Source organism: Orcinus orca, chromosome 9, assembly GCF_937001465.1.
Source record: "Orcinus orca chromosome 9, mOrcOrc1.1, whole genome shotgun sequence".
Taxonomy (NCBI): Eukaryota; Metazoa; Chordata; class Mammalia; order Artiodactyla; family Delphinidae; genus Orcinus; species Orcinus orca.
This window is the reverse complement of record NC_064567.1, coordinates 45,214,596-45,233,936: the sequence shown is the minus strand read 5'-3', so window position 1 is coordinate 45,233,936 and position 19,341 is coordinate 45,214,596. Positions and strand designations below refer to the sequence as shown.

Genomic DNA, 19,341 nt, shown 5'->3' with positions numbered 1-19,341 from the left:
CTGCCCCTCTAAGCCCTGTCCGCCCTCCCCCGACTCCAGAACCTTCGCCCCTTGGGGATCGCGGAGCCCCTCCTCCAGCTCGGCTGTCTCCGCAAGCAGCGTCCTTCACCGACGGAGAGCGGGCCAGGGCCAGAGCGGGGCCAACCTCCCGAAACCTAAATGAAGCCGTCTCCCGCTGCTGCACCCATCCTGCGCGACTGTCTGATACCCTCCCTCTCGCCCCCCTCCCCCGCCCTCCCAATATCTGGGATCATGCTCGGGGGCGACCGATCTTTGCAGCTCGCAGGGGGTGGGGTGGGCTAGCTACCTCGCGCCCCTCTCCGTGCCAGAAGGGAGGACCAGGGGCAGGGAAGGCACTGCGGCCGGAGGGACCCACAGGGACCTGTCTCTCTACTCCCAGGGCAGACGGACGCGGCCAGGCGAAGCTGGAGGGTCCCCAGGGGGCTGGGTACCGCAGTCCTCACGGGATTTGAGGGGTGGGCAAGCGGCGTGCTGTGTACAGAGTGGAGTATGGGCCGGCGGAGAATGTTCCCCTGTAGTGACACCTTCGGGATTGTTCAGAAGAGAGTCATCTCTCGGTTTCCCGCGGCGCAGAGAGGCGGGGGTCCGGATGCCTGGGCTTCTGCGATCCCGCGAGGAAACGCCCCACGGGGGCCTGTGGGAGAAACGCGGTGGCCTCCCCTGGCTGAAGTGGGCTCGCCTGAGATGAGACCTCTGCCCACTGCCTTAAAGGCACAGGCTCGTGCTGCAGCTGCGGGAGGCTGGGGCCCACATCCTGGGCAGGCAGGACCTTTGCAGGTTGGGTGGCGGGTGGTCCGAAGGGGCCAGGGTGCCAATGGATGGAGCTAGACGCTCAGGGGAGAGCCCAGCCAGGAGCTGATTGTATTTCACGTGGAGCTGGGAGTGGAAGCTCACCCCTGGCCCGTGCTCAGACCCCCTTTGAAAGCTGCTGGGGGAAGGATGGAGGACCCCTGCTAAATGCTCCAGATGATTTCTATGCTTTTAGTGCAGGTGCATGTCTCCCTTATCCGCTCCCCCCGCCTTCCCACACACACCAAAAGAAAATATACAGCGTTTGGCTCTTCTAGTGAGCAGCGCTGCATTGGGGGCGGCTGGGGGATGGGAGGGGGCTACCCAGTCTGTGGATGGCAGCCTGCCTTGGGACCCTCTTGGGCAGAGGCAGACAAGCATGGTGAAGGTCAGGCTGGAGGCTCTGAGCGGCTGTGGGCTTCTGAAGGGGATACAAAACTATGTATGGGCCTTGGTTGGGGGGCAGCAACGCTCAGATTTTTTCAGGGGGCCAGTCTGAGTTGGTGCTGGGTGCAGGTCGGGTTGGCAGAACCCCCAGTCCTCAGATGAATCTGGGGCTCCTCTTCTCCACTGACTTTGGGGAGGGCAAGTAGAGGTGCCAGTCTGGACACCAGTCAAAATTTGAGTATATGAATTAGAGACACAACACACTGGGGCAGGCCCTGTCCAGATCTTCCAAACAATTCATCAACAAGTGTGTGTGGGGTGACCAGGGAGGCGAACCCGGTGCCTTCCCTCCCCTGTGGTGGGTAGTTCATCCAGGATTCTGTGTCTGGGACAAGACCGTATGATTCTGTTTGCCCCTATGTGCAGTGAGAGGGGTTATCTCTGGGAAGCCTCTTGAAGGACTCTTTCCTACATTCTAAGAACTAATCAGGCTAAAAGTTTCATTAAGGTCCTGTTTTGTGTAAGGTTAAGGCTGGCAGGGCGTTGATTGGAGAAACGCTTTGGAATACATCCTTTGTCGTGCGGCCACCCCTCTTTGCCGTGCTCCTACTTTGGGACACTTCCTCAATTTGTGTTGAATAAACAAAACAAAACAAAATGGGTGTTTAGAGATCAGTATCTACACCTAAGAGCCTAGGAAAGACAAGAGCTAAGGCCACAAGGTGGCTTTCTTCCTGGGGATGTGGCCTCAGGTTCAGTGTCCCAGGTCTCTGGCCTCTTAGGGGTGAAGATTTCATTGACCCAGGGCTGGCACTGTTAAGCAGAGGACACCTTGTGCTGTCTGCCAGAGGGCAGAACCAAGGTGTGCCAAGCACAGAGCACGAGCTCAGCTCAGTGCCAGGAAGGCCTTGCTTCCCTGAGAGCTACCCAGTGTGGAGCCGACACTTGGGGTGACTGTGGGTTTCCTGTCTGGGGAGGTATGTGAGCAGAGGTCCCATGCCTCAGACAGGTGGAACTAGAGGCCCTGGAAGCCTCGGCCACCTCTGAATGGAGGAATCTACAAGTCCAGGGTCTGACTGGGCTGGACCTAGTGGTCCAGCTGCCTGGCAACATTCAGGCTGCAAACTCTTCAGCTGCGGCGTGTTTGTACTGAGCCCTGGATGCCGTCAGAGGCACATGGTGACAGCCACCTCCACAGTGACACACAGAGAGGGAGTGACACACTGCCGGGGCGGCATAAAGGTTTCCCATGACACCTGCCAGAGAACGGGGGCAAACATACAACAGCAGAGCACGCCATACATACGGACAAGGGGACACACCCTCTCACATAGATCTCGACACACCTGGGGACTCAGACGTCTGCCCAATGAAGATCACAAATTCGTCCTTAATGAGCGTCCAGATGCACGTTGCACTGAGTGGAGAAAGCGTGTGTGTGTTGTTGCGTGAGGGTGGAACGAGGGTGGGTAGGCTTTTTCTGTAAAGGGCCAGATAGTAAATATTTTAGGCTTTGCTGGCCGTACACTAGGTTGCAACTGCTCCATCCTGCTGTCATAACGTAAAAGCAGCCATAGATGATACTTATGCAAACGAGCAGGGCTATGTTCTGATCATCTTTATTTACGGACACAAGTTTGAATTTCGTACAATTTTCCTGTGTCATGAAGTATGAGCCTTTTAATTTTTTCCTGACCATTTGAAGATTAAAAAACATTTTTGGCTCACTGGCTGTACAAAAATAGGTGACAGGCCGGATCTGACCTGCTGGAAGGGTTTGTGAACCCCTGGGCTGTAGGTTAGCAAAGAGAAGTGGTTTAAGAGGTGGAAGAAGGGAGGGGCTTAGTCCTGGGGGCCCAAGCCGCCCTAGGGGGGGCCTTCCCTTCACGCTGCCTGGAGCTCAGGGTGCCCATCTATGTAATGCCTGGCCTCAGCATCCTACCTTAGACAGGCCTCTGCTGTGTTCATGTGATAAATCTCCTGTACTAAGGACACCCGGAGACAACATCCATGCCTGAAAATGAAAGGACATCGCGTCGCCGAGCTCACCAAACAGGTCCTGAGCTCCCATTCCCATTCACCCTCTTTGGCCAGGGGCATGCCCATCTCCACCAGTAGGAAAACCTCAGGGAAACCTGGATATGCCCCTTGTTCCCAGACAGGCGTCAAACTCACAAAGAGAAGGATGAGGCCTGAAACAGCCGAGGCAGGAGTAAGGGGCTCCTCATCTAGGGCTGGTAGTTCTCAGAGGAGGGTGAGGCCAGTGGAGGTGGGTGCAGCCGGGGTGGGCTTCCTGGAGGTGGTGGCAGGAGGTTAAATTGGCCTTGTGGAATATCTGGACATTCTTTTCCCAGCTCCAGGCATTGCCTTAGCTGTCACCTTTCCCCCGTGAAAAATGGGCATCAGAGAAGGGTGGCTGAGACAAAAGACTAAACATACAGTTCCTTTGCGGGCACTTCCGATGTCCCAGTGTCTGATTTAAGGTCGTGTGGTGAATCGGGTCCTGCCTTTGGTTTCTTCCTATCCCTCCTGTCTGTCCCCTTCTGACATTTCTTTCCTGCCATTTCCCCAGAGGGGTGGGCCAGGGAGACTTTCTTTTCCCACTTGCCCAAGCCTCTGGATTCTGTCCCCCACTTTCCATTCCAGCTGCCCTTCCCTGCCCAGGCCCCCATCACCTCTACCCTGAATCCAGGATAGGTTTTCTGCCTGCGCTTTGCTCCTTCCGCTCAGCTCACCAGACTTCTGAGGAATACTCCCTAAACGGGCAGCTTAGCACGTCACTGCCCTGTAACACTCTTCAGTGCCCCCAGCCCTCTCCCGTGGAGCTAGGCTGCAGTGTCCCTGGCATCCGCAGACTAGCACCAGACTTCCACCCTCTCGTCCACCCCCAACTCCTCGTATCTTGCTGGGTCCCTCGACACGCCGCATTCACCTTCCTAAACCCATCCACCCGGCACTCCTCAGGGTTTGAGGGTCCCCACCGCGTGTTCTACCTGTGCCAGTCAGAGCTGGCCCGCCCTTCCAGGGCCTCACAGCTACTCTGGAGTGACTGCTGGCTAGCAGGGGTCAGCGCAGGTGGCAGTGCTCGCCATCCCACCTGCCCCAGCCTCACCCCCCGCCTGGGAGGTGCTAAGCAAACTCTCCACAGACCAGAGCCTGCTTCCTGTGCCCTCCCTCCCGCCCTCTCCCCACGCACCTCCCACTGCCTTCCATCACTTCCCGTCCCTCCTTTCCCCTTTCTGCTTTCTTCTGTTTCCTCCTTCCCATGCTTCTCCCCTCATCCTCTTTCAGGCCCTGGGGGGCTGTCCCAGGCAGAGGACTCCCAGGACCCCTCCAGGACAGGAGATGTGCCTGAACTAGCCAGTGTGGAAGGGCTTTGCAACGTGACCTTGGGAAAGGCTCTGGGTCTCTTCGGGCCTCAAACCCTCACCTGTGAAATGGGATATTACTACCCGTGTGCATGTGTGCCCAGCCTTTCCCTACCCTGAGCCCAGGTTCCCTCTGTGTAAAATGCAGGGCCTGGGTGGAATCATCGTAGGCCTTCCAGGGACCTGGCTTCTGTCACCTGCTGTGCCCAGGACTCCGGGGACCAGGCTTTGAAAGGGGAACGTCAGCGTTAATGATTAATCCATTGATTGCCAGAACACCCCTCACTCCGGCATTGGACGCTGACCTTTATCAGCTCTGACCTTACTGGGGAGGAAAGAGGTTCTTGTCTCCCAGAAAGAAGTTAAGTTCTCTCCCTTTGAGGGGTGAGTTGGAGAGGCAGTACTTCATCTTTCGGGCTTCCCTCTCTGGTCCTCTGTACTAGGAGGGCAAGGAGGAAGTGGGAGGCGAGTGCTGCTCAGCTTTCGTTAATAAAGGGAGCACGTGTAGAGCAAAGGAGGTGAAGGATCTGCCTTCCCTGGGTCATCTTTGGTGTGGTGCCCAGGCTTGGCACTGCCCCACGAGGGAGAGGGCTGCGGAGCGGCCAGAGGAGTCCAGTAGGAGATGCCTCAGCTCCATGAGGGCAGAAGAGGGACCAGGGCTGTGTGGCCCCATGGAAAGGAGGAGTGAGATGCTGCCCTCCCACTGTGGGGGGCTCCCAGGAGGCAAAGGAGCCTGTGCTGCTCACGGCTGGCCTGGAAGGGTGCAGTGGAGAGACATCAGCTTCCCCAAGGGCCCTGGACTGCCTGCTGGAGAGGGCTGAGCGCCAGCCCAGGAGCTGGACCACTCTCAGCTGGGGGGCTGCAGAAAGGGTCCTGCAGGTTGTGGGGCAGCGTGGGGGGTGGCTGCAGGGTCTCCGAGTCCCCTCCCACTGCCCGCGGAAAGTCAGAGCTCGGTGAGTCACCGCTGGCTCCGGTGTGCTGACTGATGACGCCGTCTTCCTGCGTGCCTGGCGCAGTGGCTCGCCGGAGGAAAACAGCTGCTCTTTCTGTTCCCGCCCCAGGCCAGTCGCTGGGCTTCTGGGGCCTGAGGAGGGCAGACCCTCCCAAGTCTGTAAGGGGGGCACGTGCGTTCTCGCCAGGCAGGGCTCCGGGACTCTCTCCTGTGTGACCTTGGGAAGTGTCTCCCCCGCCTCTGGCCTCAGTTTCCCCACAGGAAACTCCGTACTGTAGGGGAGGTGACCTTTAAAGTCCATTTCAGGTCTGAAATGCTGTGTCTGTAATTCACTCTTCTTAAGGAGGGTGCTTCAGATATAGAAGTGTGGGCAGAGGGTAGCAGAGGGCCTGGCCAGTCCCCAGGGATGTGAGAGGGTACTACTAGGGTACCAATGGACTCTGAACTGGTCTTCCTTTTACCAATAACAGAGAGTGGCAGGAGCATAGGGATGGAGTGCACAAGCTTTGGAGCCAAGCTGCTTCGGTTCACTTCCCAGCTCTACCACATGCTTGCTGTGTGTCCTTAGGGAAGTTGCTTAGCCTTTCTGTGCCTCAGTCGCCTCAGCTATAGAATGAGGATAATGCTAGGAACGACTGCATGGGTTTGGGGCGGGTGAAATGAGTTAATGCATACTGATCATTTGGAAGAGTGCCTGGCATGTACCGAGTGGTTAATAAATGTTAGCCATCAGCAGGTAAGAGTGCAGCAGGCCTGATGTTCCTATTTTGAATATGACAGAGGGCTTATGGTGGTGGAGGTGGCAGCAGGAAGGTGAAAAAACCTGAACACAAAGTGGTAAGATAATAATAATAGTTAACACATGTGTAGCCCTTATTGGGAGCCAGGCTATACTCCGCTCTCCATAGTTTACTTATATCAATTGGTTGATGCCTCCCAGTAACATCTATGAAGTAGGTATTACTGTTATTCCATTTTTACATATAATTGAATTGAGCCACAGAAAAGTTAAGTGGCTTCCCTGAGGTCTTTAAGCTTAAAACCCTAGCAAAATGGTTCATGAGTCCACCACACTGAATGCCAGGAGGTAGTTTAATTGTCCTCAGATTAGTTGCAAAAGCCAGTTTATCCCAGCAGAGCCTGGACCCAAGAGAGAGCACCTGGGAGTATCAGTGACCAGGTCATCCAGAGCCACATGCGTGGCTGGGCTGAAAGAGCCCAGCATCCATCCTCAGGGAGGGGAGGGTCCAACCCCAGGCTGCAGTGGCCAGGCCTGGCCCTTAGGAGGGTCACTGGCAGCTTGGGGGAGTCCAGAGGAGAGAGGCAGCTGGAACAGGGTGCAGGGGACAGGGCTGGGAATGGCTGACCCAGGGGACACATCTCAAAGTGCCTTCCTGGGACAGAGGAGCCAGGCATGTGGTCCAGAGGAGTATGAGGTTTGGGACAGGTGGCCTCAGACCGTAACCTCTGAGCATTGTCCCGCAGGGGCTGTGCCCAGTGGCCTCGGGGCGGGGGTCAGGGGAGAAGAGGTGGGGGCTGAGGTCACCATCCTGGAGAGGCTGCAGGAGGTCGTCTCTGAGGTTTCCAGCTGAGGTCGGGAGTGGGAAGGTCAAGGCCTGGGAGCTCCCAGCTTCCCTCTTTCCGTCTCTTGGCTAGCGAGTGTCTGTGTCCTGTTGGGCAGAGGGTGGACTGTGGTTGGGGAAGGTGAACAAGAGGGGGCAAAAGTGGGAATCAGGAACCCGGGTCTAGTGCCAGAGGAGGCCTCGTGTTGAGAGTACCCCAGCCCCTCCACCCTGTGGCGCTGGGCTGGGGGCACGCCGCTCTCCTGGTTCGCCGCGTTGTCTGAGCAGCCTGGTGACAAAGCAGGGAGCGGGGGGATGGTTAGGCGGGGGCCTCTGATCGCTTCAGCTTGTTTTTAATCCACTGCAGGGATAAGCAGCCCGCAAGTCTGGGCACTGTGTGTGTGTGTGTGTGTGTGTGTGTGTGTGTGTGTGTGTGTGTGTCCCCGCGCATGCTCATATGTGTGTGTACCTGCGGCCACATCTGAATCCAGATACATCTGACTGCCGCTGAATATCTGAATGCCTTTGCAGAATGAGTGTGTGTGTGATAATATGCACCAATAATCTGATAAACATGTGAAGGTCTAAGTCGCTGTGTGATGCCTCTGCACATACCTCTGTGCTGTGCTCTGAGTGTGCCTCTGCATTTCTGTGAAGGCGCGTGGAGCTCTCAGTCCCTGCAGGAATCTCCACCTTTGTGTATTCCACACATGGGTGTTTGTATTGATGCCTTCAGGTGCGTGCCCTGGGGATAAATGTCTCTCTCTGTGGAGTTGACGTGTCTTTATGCTCTTCTTTGTAAACCTGTTTCTGTGTGTGTGTGTGTGTGTGTGTGTGTGTGTGTGTGTGTGTGTGTGTGTGTCAGAGAGAGAGAGAGAAAGAGAGAGAGATCGCCAGTCCTCAGAACACAAACTCCTTCTCTGCTTGCCCGCTGCCACCCGCTTGCCCCCCAGAGCATCCCCAGCTGGGCAAGCCACTAGCTCTCCCAGGCCAGCTCTCTTGGTTCTAATAAGTTAAGGTTAAAATGGAGTCTTTATAATCCTATCTATACATGAGAATCACTTGAAGAACTTAAACAACACTGATACCCAGGCATTCTGACTTAGTCGGGCAGGGGTATTTTTTTTTTTTGCTTTACACGGGCCTCTCACTGTTGTGGCCTCTCCCGTTGTGGAGCACAGGCTCCGGACGCGCAGGCTCAGCGGCCATGGCTCACGGGCCCAGCCGCTCCGCAGCACGTGGGATCTTCCCGGACCAGGGCACGAACCCACGTCCCCAGCATCGGCAGGTGGACTCTCAACCACTGCACCACCGGGGAAGCCCCATGGGCAGGGGTGTTTTTAAACACTCCTCAGTGGTTGTGCTGAGCAGCCCATGTTGAGGACTGTGTTAAGAGGTCAGAACTCATCTTGCATCCCGGGTCAGGGCTCGGGGGAGGAGGCCGTGAGTCTCATTTGTGGGGACCCAGTCCCGAAGGAAGGGCGTAGTGCTGTTGCCGTCTCAGGGGGCCCTGAGCACTCTTCTCTCTTCCCAGGCCTCTTCCTCCAGGAAGCTTGCTTTATGTCCCAGGGCAGAGGTCTCTCCCAAGAGATGTGTTTCTGGTGGCACGTTGCTGGGAGTACAAGGGCGACGGCCTCCAGGAAGGAGCAACGTGTGTCCTTAGAGACACAGGCCATGCATCCATTTCCATCCTCTGGCTTTGTCTGGGCCCGGCTGGCTGTGAGGCAGGCCAAGGAGGGAGCTGAGGTGGTGAGTCACCTTCCTCTCGGCTAAGAAGGCTGAGACCCGCAGAAGCAAAGGTCTTGACTGTGGCCAAGTGCTGAGGCCAGAACCCAGGCCCAGGCCACAGGCTGTGTCGAGGGAGGTGCTGGGGGTACCCAGGACTGTCCTGGGTGGAAGCCTCCTTGACTCCAGACGCCAGCAGGCCTTGGCTTGACCTTGTCCTCTGTGCGGGAGAGTCAATCCAGGTCTCGGAGGCCTTCTGCCTTAGTAGCTCCTCTAGGCCCTCAGTCTTTAGCATCTGCTGAGAAGCTGTGGGCCCGGCCTTCCTCTCTTCCAGCCGGGTTGGTAGGGAGCACCAGCTCCCTGCAGACAGGGCCCTGGCCTCCCCAGGGATAGTGGAGATGACCGACCCCTATGCGGACCACTGGTGTCACATCATGCCAGAGGCAGCCTGTGGCCACCAGGTGTATGGAAGGTCCCTGGGGAGAGGCTGGGCCAGCATCCCCACGGCTATCCTGGGCTTCTCAGAGCATCTCTTGGGGATACCAAAGCCTCCCTCAGTATTTCCAAGTGGGCGCCAAAAAGGCAGAACAGTGGGTAGATGAAACGGACCCCCTTTTCCTTGAACCTTCCTGCGGCTGGTTTTCTTTCTCCTTTTCGGGTGCTCGTTTGTCACCAGATTGAGCTTGGAGAGGCCAAGGGGAGCTTGTGGAGGCAAGGAGAGAGGGAGGGAGGCGTGGGAGGCAGCCACTGGGGGCACAAAGGGCCCCAGGGTACTGGCTGCTCTGCCCATTGATGGGGGGTGTGTAAGGACTCATGGTTGGGAAGCAGCCCCCATGGGCCTCTTAAACCAGCCACCTGTGGGTTAGTGGTGGCGCTGACAATCTTTTTAATAATAACTCAATCTCTTTAATAATAATAGTAACAAAACATTTTAATTACTGTATAGTATTTCATTGTATGGCTATGCAGGGGCCTGTTAACAGTGCCTGCTCGAAGGATGGTTGGCTGCCGCATTTTTTGCTGTTGATGCTATTTTAAATGATGTTGCAGTGAATATCCTTGCATGTGCTTCTTTCTGTATAAGCACAAATCTCTCTCTAGGATAGACACCCAGATGCAGAATTGCTGGCTTGCAGGGAATATGTGTTAATGATCAGTTTTAGAAGCTGACCGGACTCTTCCTCTGGGCATGTGCTGGGGCTCCCTCAGGCTCCTCACTCGACTGCCCGTGCCCTTTCTGGTCCTTAGTAGCAACTCGGGCCTCAGAGCCACGGGAGCTCTGGGGGGAAGGTCCTCGAGGTCCAGGCACATCCTTCTCAGTAGTCACTCTTTTTGTCTGTTGCACTGGTAAAGGCTTTATCCTGGAGGCCAAGTAGGCTGAGGCAGGGTGAAAGGAGGCTATGTTTGTTGGGGACCGGCTTGGCTGCTGGAACAAAGCGGCCCTGTATGAGTGAGTGAGTTAGAGAGGAGGGCACGTAGCAGCCTGTAGCTAGGTAGGCCGTCAGGCTGGCTGCGTGGCTCAGCGCCGCGGGTGCGCTCAGTCATCCCGGCTCCTCTCGGTGTGTCGCTCCCCGCCTCTTGGTGTTGTCCTGGCGGCTCTGTCCAGCCTGGGTCTGGCATCGGGGAGGGGGAAAGAGCAGCAGGGGTGAGCACGTGATGCCTTAGGGACAGGTGGCGCATAGGTGGCACGTGTCACTGTCACCCACCTTCCATAGGTGGGAAATTCATCATATGCCCGCACCTGAGAGCAAGAGGCACCTGGAAATGTCCTCTCCAGGTGGGCACGCATGTGCCAGCTAAAACTCTTCCTGTGGAGGGAGATTTGGGGACACAGTCACCTGCTGCAGAGGAGAAAGCCATTCAGACCATTCTTGTAGGCGCCCGAGCCAGCGTGTTCCCTGCTGTATCACCAGTGCCTGGTAGTGAGTAGGCCCTCGGCCGATGCTTGTGGGATAGAAGAATAAAGAACAGCACAAAGGCATGGAGGGGGGTTACCCTTGGAGGCTTTGCTGCAGGTAGGGGTGGGGGGCTGTCGCCGCCCCTCTTATGCCGCCGGACCCGCAGGATTCATACCTTTCCTTTCTTTCTAGCCTGTAGATTCCTGGGGCTGAACAGCAGCTGCTGTGAGTGAGAGGCGGGCAGCACTGGCCTGAGCCTCCTTCTGGGCTGAGAAGCATCATGGCCAGTGTCATACAGGCCTCCCTGGCTGCCCTCCTTCTGCTGCCTATGGTAAGGGCCCAGGACCCTCCCCTCCACGACCAGCTAGAACCCCAGGCTCACCTGAGCTCCCACCCCAGATAACCTGTGTCTTTTGTGTGCTATCAGCCGAGCTCAATTCACATGGCTGGCATCTCTGCCAGTACACCCCTGGACCATCTGGCACTTCTGGGTTAACTAAAAAGGGTACCCCTTCCTCAAGACCCTGTACCGATTTGACCAGAAACTGTTACATAATTTACAAATCTGTTATGATAGTAACATATGTGGCAGCCTTTAGAGTTGTACAGTACACAACCTGCTCAACCGTATGCAGGGGCCCTCGTCGAGGCTGCAGAAGGCACTTGTGATCCTGGTCCCCAGCTCACTAGTCTCTGGCAGGTTAGAGCTCAGAAGGCTGCTCTCTGCTCATGTCTCTGAGTGAGAGGGATGGGGTGCAGGGTTCCCAGACATTGGCCCCCGCCCCTCAGCCTGGGAATTCTGACCAGCATGGATGCAGCTGTCTTCAGAGCCCTGGATGCCAGTCCTGCCTCTGCCCTGCCTTACTGTGTGAGCCACAGACCGGCTCATCCCTTTCCGTGCACATCTGTGAACGGTCTGAGCTAGACTGGATCCCTGAGCACTGCTCTGGCAGCTTGGGCTGCCTTGTGCCTGCCTCCACACTCGCCAGCATCCCCTTATGGGACCATCCCTGCCCTGGCGTTTTGAGTTGAAGTGACAACACTAGGATACAGCTGTCGTGATAGCATCCATGGGCTTTGAAGTTACTTGGTCCTACACTTAAATCCAGTATCTGCCACTAACCAGCCGTGTGACCTTGGGCAGGAGTTTCTAAACTTCTCTGAGCCTCAGTTCCCTCCTTTGTCACATGGGGCAGGAGTAGATGAGAGTGGCTACTGAGCCCCACGGAATGCTACCACTGTCCTTCACCTGCAGCTCCCAGGCCCCCAGAGGAGAGAGAGGATGAGCTCTCTCAGCCCCTCCTCTTTCTCACCTCCTGCTTGCTCCCCTAAAGTGCACTTGTAGCCTCGTGGTCTCTGGAGCTGGACTGCGTGGGTTTGAATCCTGGCTGTACAGTCTACTACACTGTGTGACCCTGAGCAAGTTTCGTAACGTCTCTGTGCTTAAGTTTCCCATCTGTGGAATGGGAAATGGTAAAAATAGCGCCTGCTTTGTAGTGCTCTTGATATATATATGCGTGCATATGACAGAGTAATGCACTCAGTTAGTACAGTGCTCTGTGTGTGCTAATGTTATTATAAGACATGGAAACTGAGACCCAGGAAGCGGGTGGGATCTGCCCAGGTCCCACACTGAGTTGGTGAAGGGGAAGAGTCCTCATGGCGTCTGTGACGAAGTGGAGGCAGGGTCCCCGCTGGCTCTGAAATCTCTCTGTCACTGGCGTCTTCCTGCTTCTGTCACTCCACTTCTCCCACTGCCCCGGAGGCTTAGGTAGCAGGGCTTGTCGGTGAACCTCCCTGTTCCTTCTCACCATGTATCCCCTGTGCCTCCTGCAGGCTACCGCCATGCACTCTGACTGCATCTTCAAGAAGGGACAAGCCATGTGCCTGGAGAAGATCCAGAGGGCCAACGAGCTGATGGGCTTGAATGACTCCTCCCCAGGTGAGGAGGGTGGCGGGGAGGGCCACCATCGCTGGCACATCCAGGCCAGCCTTAGAAGTGATGTCCCAGCCTCTGGCCAACTTATAGAAAGTAGTGGAGGGTACAGGTCCCTGGGTCCTTCAGAAAGCCCCTTAGGGTGATGGAGCCCTGGATCTGCTCTAGGCAGTGACACTGGGGTTGCCCTCCTTGGGGATGGCCTGCCCTGGATGCCTCCCTCTGGAAGGGGCTATTCCGGGTGACTGGACGTGGCCACCTTCACTCCCATGGGAGCTGGGATAGAGCTGGTGTCTGGGCTGAGCAGTGGCTGTCGGAGAGCTCGTTAGCAGGCCGCCTGGGCCTGGTGGTGGAAGGGACACAGCTGTTGCTGGTGGCCGAGCTAGAGAGCACCTGGTCTCCCCAGAGCATGAGGTGTGGGGTCATTCCCATCTCCTCGGCTCACTCCGTCATAAGGGAGAGAACAAGGCAGCAGGAGCCCCAGTCCTGTGCGTGTCTGGTGCTTCCGTTCTCCTGGGGCTGCTACCAGCCTGGGGGGCCGGATGCTGCTTCCTTGTGCTGGATGGTACCACGCACCGCAGGACATGCAGTGGCCTTAGCTGTCCCATTAGATACCCCTAACTGCCCCTGATCTCAATGACAGTCCCCAAAGCCTCACTTTTCTAGATGTCCCAAGGGAGTGGCATGGCCCCGGCTGAGAACCAGTGGTCCTGTGTAACCCCTTTCCTCCTGACTCCCCTGCTGTGCAGATGGGACGCTGAGGCCCGTAGAGCAAGGGCACCCTCGGCTTCCTGACTCCAGCAGGGCCAGGGAGAGGGTCTGTGTGGGAAGTTGGGGGTTTGGGGGTAGGGGGCATCGCTGGAGGACTCACCAGTCACTGGAGGGTGGGGTCCTCCACCCACCTTGGAGGGACCCACTTTCCCCCCGCTCCTCCCCATTTACAGGGAGCTCTTCTGGGCACCATCCGTTTAAATGCGGGGTTAGTCAGCAGCCCAGTTAAATGTGATCGTCCCGCTGGGCTGGGCTCCCCAGCCAGTCAGCTCAGCAGGCATTAACTGGTAATGGAGTGACTCCCAGCCATGCTGTCCTTTCCCTCCAGGTGAGCTGTTGCTCAACTCTCATTGAGGCCAAAAGTGGATCTGAGGCCTCACCAGCCAGGGAACCTGAGGCAGGGGGCCTAGGTGGGTGCACGGTTGCGGGAGACTCAAAGAATATCCTGTCCAGGCCTCTTGTCTAGGGGATGGGAATGTGGAGCCTGGAGGGCAGTGACTTTAGAACCATAGGAAGGGGGAGTGGCAGGCTCAGGTGGGCCTGGAACCCAGGTGCCTCCCTCCCAACCCGGGGCCATTGTTCCTGCTTCGCAGCTCTCAGGTGTACTTGGGATCGAGTAGTAGGAAGCGTTCCGTAGGGGTGGGTCGAGGTGGGATGTGGGGCTGGGACTGGGCCAGCAGGCTTGTAGGTGAATTGCACCTGTGGAGCCCCAGGCAGGGAGAGGACAAGACCTCCCCCCCCCACCCCGCCGCCTTCCCCCCAGGGGCATCCAGGCAGAGGTGTGAGTGTGAGTGAGGCAGATGGAAGGATGGATGCCAGCCCAGGAGGGGCAGACCAGTGCTGCCGGGAGGGGCTCCCACCCCCAGGCATGCTCAGGAGAGGACGATGAAAGGAATTCTCTGTGGGGAAGGATTCATGGAGAAGGTGGCCTTTACATCAGGTCCTTGGTCCTCAGACCTGGCTGTACGTCAGAGTCACCAGGGAGCTTTGAGGAAAATGTACCCAGGACACAATCCAAACCAGTTAGGCCAGAGCCTCACTCCACTGGAGTCACTGTGATTTTTAGAGGCTCCCCAGGCGATTCTGACGAGAAACTAGGCTAAGAACCCCTGAGTTAGGCCCTAGGGAGGAGTAGGCACTTAATGGCAGGTGAGAGCTGAGGGATGGATGTTCTGGGCTGCGGGAACCACAGCAGCAAGAGGCGGGTGGGGGAAGGGAGTGAGTCCCCCCCTAGGTCTGGAACCCTGAATTGGAGTCAGTGGGGATGGGCTAGAGGGACGTGTGGCTGAGGGCCCGGGAGCAGGTATCTGTGTGTTGCACGTCTGCCGCCGCTGGAGTTGGAGGTCGGAGGGGACGGCAGTGGTGGCATCCCCTGAGCTGCCGTGCCTCCAGCTTTGCCCAGGACCCTGCCTGGAGCTCCCTCTTGTAGCCCTGCCTCGGGGGCCCTGTAAGTCAGGTCACCCCCAAACCTGAACCTGGTCAAACGACCCCAAGCCTGTGGAAGAATTTCACTGACCCATCCACCTGCTCATTCATTCGCTCACTTATCCCCTCACGCTCTCGTGCACTCATTCAACTCACATGACGAGCTGGGATCTTAGGTGTCCGGCCCGGGCGGAGTGAGGGCAAAGCCAGGGGTGGGGCCTGCTGAGCTTCTGGGAGAATTGAAAGATGCTGACGGCCAGGACCTCCCCACACCAGCGTGATTGGCGTTCGGACGGGGGCACTTGTTGAGAGTACGTGTTAAAAGCCTCCCGACGATTCTAAAGTGTATCCAAGGTTGAGAGCCACTGGGTTGGCCAGAGAATAGCCTCTACCAGGGTGCTTATGTCAACTTGGGCCAGAGAGCAGCCCCCAGCGTCCAGGCAAACCTGCCTGGGAGCCAAGAGTCCAATCTGACTATAAGCGAGAATCAGCATTATGGTATGAATGTATGTGCTTGGGGTGAAATGAGAGAGGCCAGCCCTCCTGCTGTACCCCTTCTCTGCACCGCCCCTGCCCCTTCTGTCCCAAGCACATACACCATGCACAGAACGCTGGCCAGGGGTCAGCCGATGTCCCGGAAACACACTTGAAAAAGAAAATCTGTCAGCTTGTTCCAGTGACTGTGAGTGTGTATTCACAGCAATGCTTGTAGAGATATATATATATATAACTTGTGTGTCCCCATGATCTTTTAAATCCCATAAAGTGAGTGCATTGGAATGAAGACACTGATCTGCTAGAGGGGAGGTGTGTCTGTGGCATGTACGTGTGGTAGGGGTGGTGGTGAGGGGTTCCCAGGATGACACCTGCATCCCCTCAAACCCATATCCCTCACTGATCCTGGGACCTTCACCGCAAAGAGAATGTGGGACCGTATTGCATATAGGGGCCTTCAGAATGGAAGCCGAGGGACAGAGATATGCTAGGGAGGGGCACCGGCGCTCAGCAGGCAGCTGAAGGGGGTAGAAAATATAGGTAAGATAGCGGAGAGTGAAAGCAAGCTTTCTGACTGGGTGGTTTTGCCTACAGCGTCCTGGCGGGTTTTAAAGATGTTTATTGGGACCGTTGTTGAGGTGATATATTTAGTGGTTTTGTCCCTCGTTCCAAACTCCTGAATGCTAAACAGACCTTGAGACAGCACCAAGTCCGGCTGTATCATGGGACGCACGGAGAGGCTGAGGCCAGAGTTGGGCGTCGCTGGCCAAGTCACACCGAGGGCCAGAGCCAGCTCTGGGACAGGACCCAGGTCTGCTGTCCCAGCCAGGGAGGGCCCTCTTGTGCTGCGGTGCTCTTGTGCCTAGAGAGAAGCAGAAAGGACTCCTGTGCGTGGGAACCTGCGCCTCCTCTCTGGAGCGTCCCCAGACCCACACAGGGCACAGGCACTGCCTGCTGGGCTGGCCACTTGTGTTCTCTCGGCTCAGCCCGGCCAACCTGGCTGTCCAGGGTGAGTCCTGCCAGCACGTCCTCTTTGTGGGACTGCGGGCTCGCATCAGTCTGGAGGCCTTCCCTGCGTCTAAGTGGGCTGGTCAGGTGTGGTCCTCCTTGGGGGTCCCACGCCCCATACTCTGGAGAAGATGGAAGAGGGAGGCCTGAAGCGGCCTTGGCAGGGGCAGGAGGGAAGTGGCTTGGAGAAGAGACAGGAAAGCCTGCTCATTGTTATTCTGACCCAGCCTCTGAGGCCTGTCCAGGGCGCAGAGTGTGTACCCTAGCCCCCAGCTCCACCCCCTCACCGGAAGAGAGGCCTGGAGGAGGGCGGGGGAACCACTGCAAGGCTGGGCCCAGGCTCCCCATCCTCGGGGCAAGACCAGCTTCTTGTCTGTGCCTCCCAGCTGTTCCGAGAACGCACAGACCCCCATCGTGGGGAGGGGGCGGGGCCTGTAGGGACCCGCCCTCTGTGGAACTCGCTCCCAGATCTGACAAAGGGTTCTGTTTCTGTCCAAACCTGTTTCTCTTTGGTCCGTAGTTCTCAGACTTAAGCCTGTATCAGAACCTCCTGGAAGTCTTGTGAAAACCCAGATTACGGGGCCCAGCCCCAGTTTCTGACTCGGTGGATTTGCCGGGGCCTGAGTGTCTGGGTCTCTGGCGCGCTCCCAGTGGCGCTCTGCTCCGGGGTCTGCACTTTGAGAGCCGCTGACTTCCAGAGGGGAGGGCTGCATCTTCAGTCCTTCCTCCACTCCCCCAGCATGGAATTCACAGCTGCTCTTCATTTTATGGATCAGTAACATTGGCCGTAAAGTAAATTTCAGTAAATGGAATCATTTTTTACCCGTGAGTCGCATGCCGAAATGAGGGGCTTGTTCTAACGATACGCAGGCATCCTCAGGCAGCTTCTCAAAGAGAGGACTGCGCCTTTGTTTGAGTCCCCTTGGCGCCCCTGGTCTCACGAGTTTTGAACACTGTGTGGAACTGGACAGAATCATCACCATGACAACCCGAGATTAGCTCCTTATTTTGTTCCAGTCGGGGCTAATGGCTCTTGCATTCTCTCTCCATTCAACCTGCCCAAGTGGTCTTTTCCCCTCCTGCTGTCACAAGGCACCGCCTCTCCTTGGCTGCTTTGTGTGTCAGCATCTTAGTGGGAGCAGCCCCGGAGAGTGTGCCCGGCATTCTCCCCCCGAGCGGGAATCCCCCGGTGCCTGAATTCCTCCCATCAAGTCCCATAGAGGCTTTCGGTGGGACAGACTGAGCCAGGAGGGCACAGGCAGGCTTCGTGTAGAATTGGGGCCCAAGGCAGGTAGATCGGAAGGCTTGGGGTGTCAGAGTGGAGAGTTCTCCCAGGGAAGAGGACCGGTTCTGATTTCCTCTGCACAGGGTAGAAGAGGACAGGAACTTTCTCGACCCCGCAGCCGTGTCTGATGCACTTGACCACCTCCTCCTTGAAGCAGGCTTTCCTGCTGCTGTGTCACCAACGTCTTCTGGTTTTCCTTGTATTTCCGGCCACCCCTCCTGAGTCTTCTTTTCCGGCTCCTCTTCTGAGTGGTGGCATCTCTTCTTTTGGGGCCAGGCCCTAGTCTCTTCTCTTTTTTTTTTTTCTTTTGCGATACGCGGGCCTCTCACTGCTGTGGCCTCTCCTGTTGCGGAGCACAGGCTCCAGACGCGCAGGCTCAGCGGCCATGGCTCACGGGCCCAGCCGCTCCGTGGCATGTGGGATCTTCCCGGACCAGGGCACGAACCCACGTCCCCTGCATCGGCAGGCGGGCTCTCAAACACTGTGCCACCAGGGAAGCCCTCTTCTCTTTTTTTTCTTCTCAAATCTATGCCCTCTCACTGGACATGTCACCCGGGTCCACGGCCCTACAGAGCATCCCTGTGCCGTCCACTTCCCGTTCTCTTCCTCCAGTTCCAACTTCCCCGCTGAACGCCAGAAATTTGTCCAACTGCCTATCTGAAATCTGGCTTCACTTGGCTCTTCACATCATCTCAAACTAAACATACCCCAGATGACACTCTTGAGTTCCAGCTTGCCGATTCCCCCCACCACTTACTTCTCATCCAGCCCTCCCCACTGTGGCGAGTGGCTCAGCTAGCCAGCCATCTGGACACTCAAACCCAGGTGTCATCCTTGGCCCCTCTCTCCCGTTTAGTGCATCAGTCACGGTAGCCTAGACCGTGCTGAGGTAACAGATGAACCTTAACATCTCAGAGACTTAGCACCATAACATTTCCTGCTTGCACACGTCACCAGCCAGCGTGGTCAGCAGAGGTGGGAGGTGGAGTTCGACTCTGCCCGGTCCTTCAGAGATCCAGGCTCCTTGCATCTCGCAACACTGCCACCCTCGATATGCGGCCTCCAGGGATGCTGCAGAGAGGGGAGGGAGAGAGAGAAAGGGTATGGAGTCTGCGAGGGATGTTTTTGAGACCTGTTCATCACTTCCCCCCTCTTCCCATGGGTGAGCACTCAGTCACGTGAGACGGATGAGCACCAATGCTCCCTGGCACGCTCACCGGCTGGGTCCAGCCAGTGTGTCACCAAGTCCTGTCAGTCCTGCCTCCAGACTCTCCTACGCAGAACTGCTTTCTACCTTGGCTGCCATGGCTCCTAAGCGAGCCCCACCACCCTCCTCTGGACTGCTGCCATATCCTGACAGACATGTCTCCATGTTTGCTTTCCTGCTCTTGAAATATATTACCTTCCCACACAGCTGAATCAGATCATGTGACTCTGCGTCTTCAGACCCATCTGTGGGAGGCAGAATAATGCCCCCACCAAAGATGCCCACGTCCATGGGTTTCCCTGGTGGCGCAGTGGTTGAGAGTCTGCCTGCCGATGCAGGGGACATGGGTTCGTGCCCTGGTCTGGGAAGATCCCACATGCCGCGGAGCGGCTGCGCCCGTGAGCCATGGCCGCTGGGCCTACGCGTCCGGAGCGTGTGCTCCGCAACGGGAGAGGCCACAACAGTGAGAGGCCCACATACCGCAAAAAAAAAAAAAAAAGAAAAAAAAAATA

The 19,341-nt window shown here is 56.9% G+C and overlaps 1 protein-coding gene across 3 annotated transcripts in view; it reads left to right on the top strand.

Moving 5' to 3' along the window:
- Window positions 1-19,341, top strand: part of ADCYAP1R1 (ADCYAP receptor type I) — a 54,998-nt gene that overhangs the window by 187 nt on the left and 35,470 nt on the right. For all 3 annotated transcript variants that reach the window (XM_012533043.3, XM_004269934.4, XM_004269933.4), the window contains exons 2-3: window positions 10,895-11,033; window positions 12,539-12,644. In XM_012533043.3, the coding sequence (XP_012388497.1) occupies window positions 10,983-11,033; window positions 12,539-12,644 (157 nt within the window). In that variant the 5' untranslated portion in view covers window positions 10,895-10,982. The remainder of the gene's footprint in view (window positions 1-10,894; window positions 11,034-12,538; window positions 12,645-19,341) is intronic.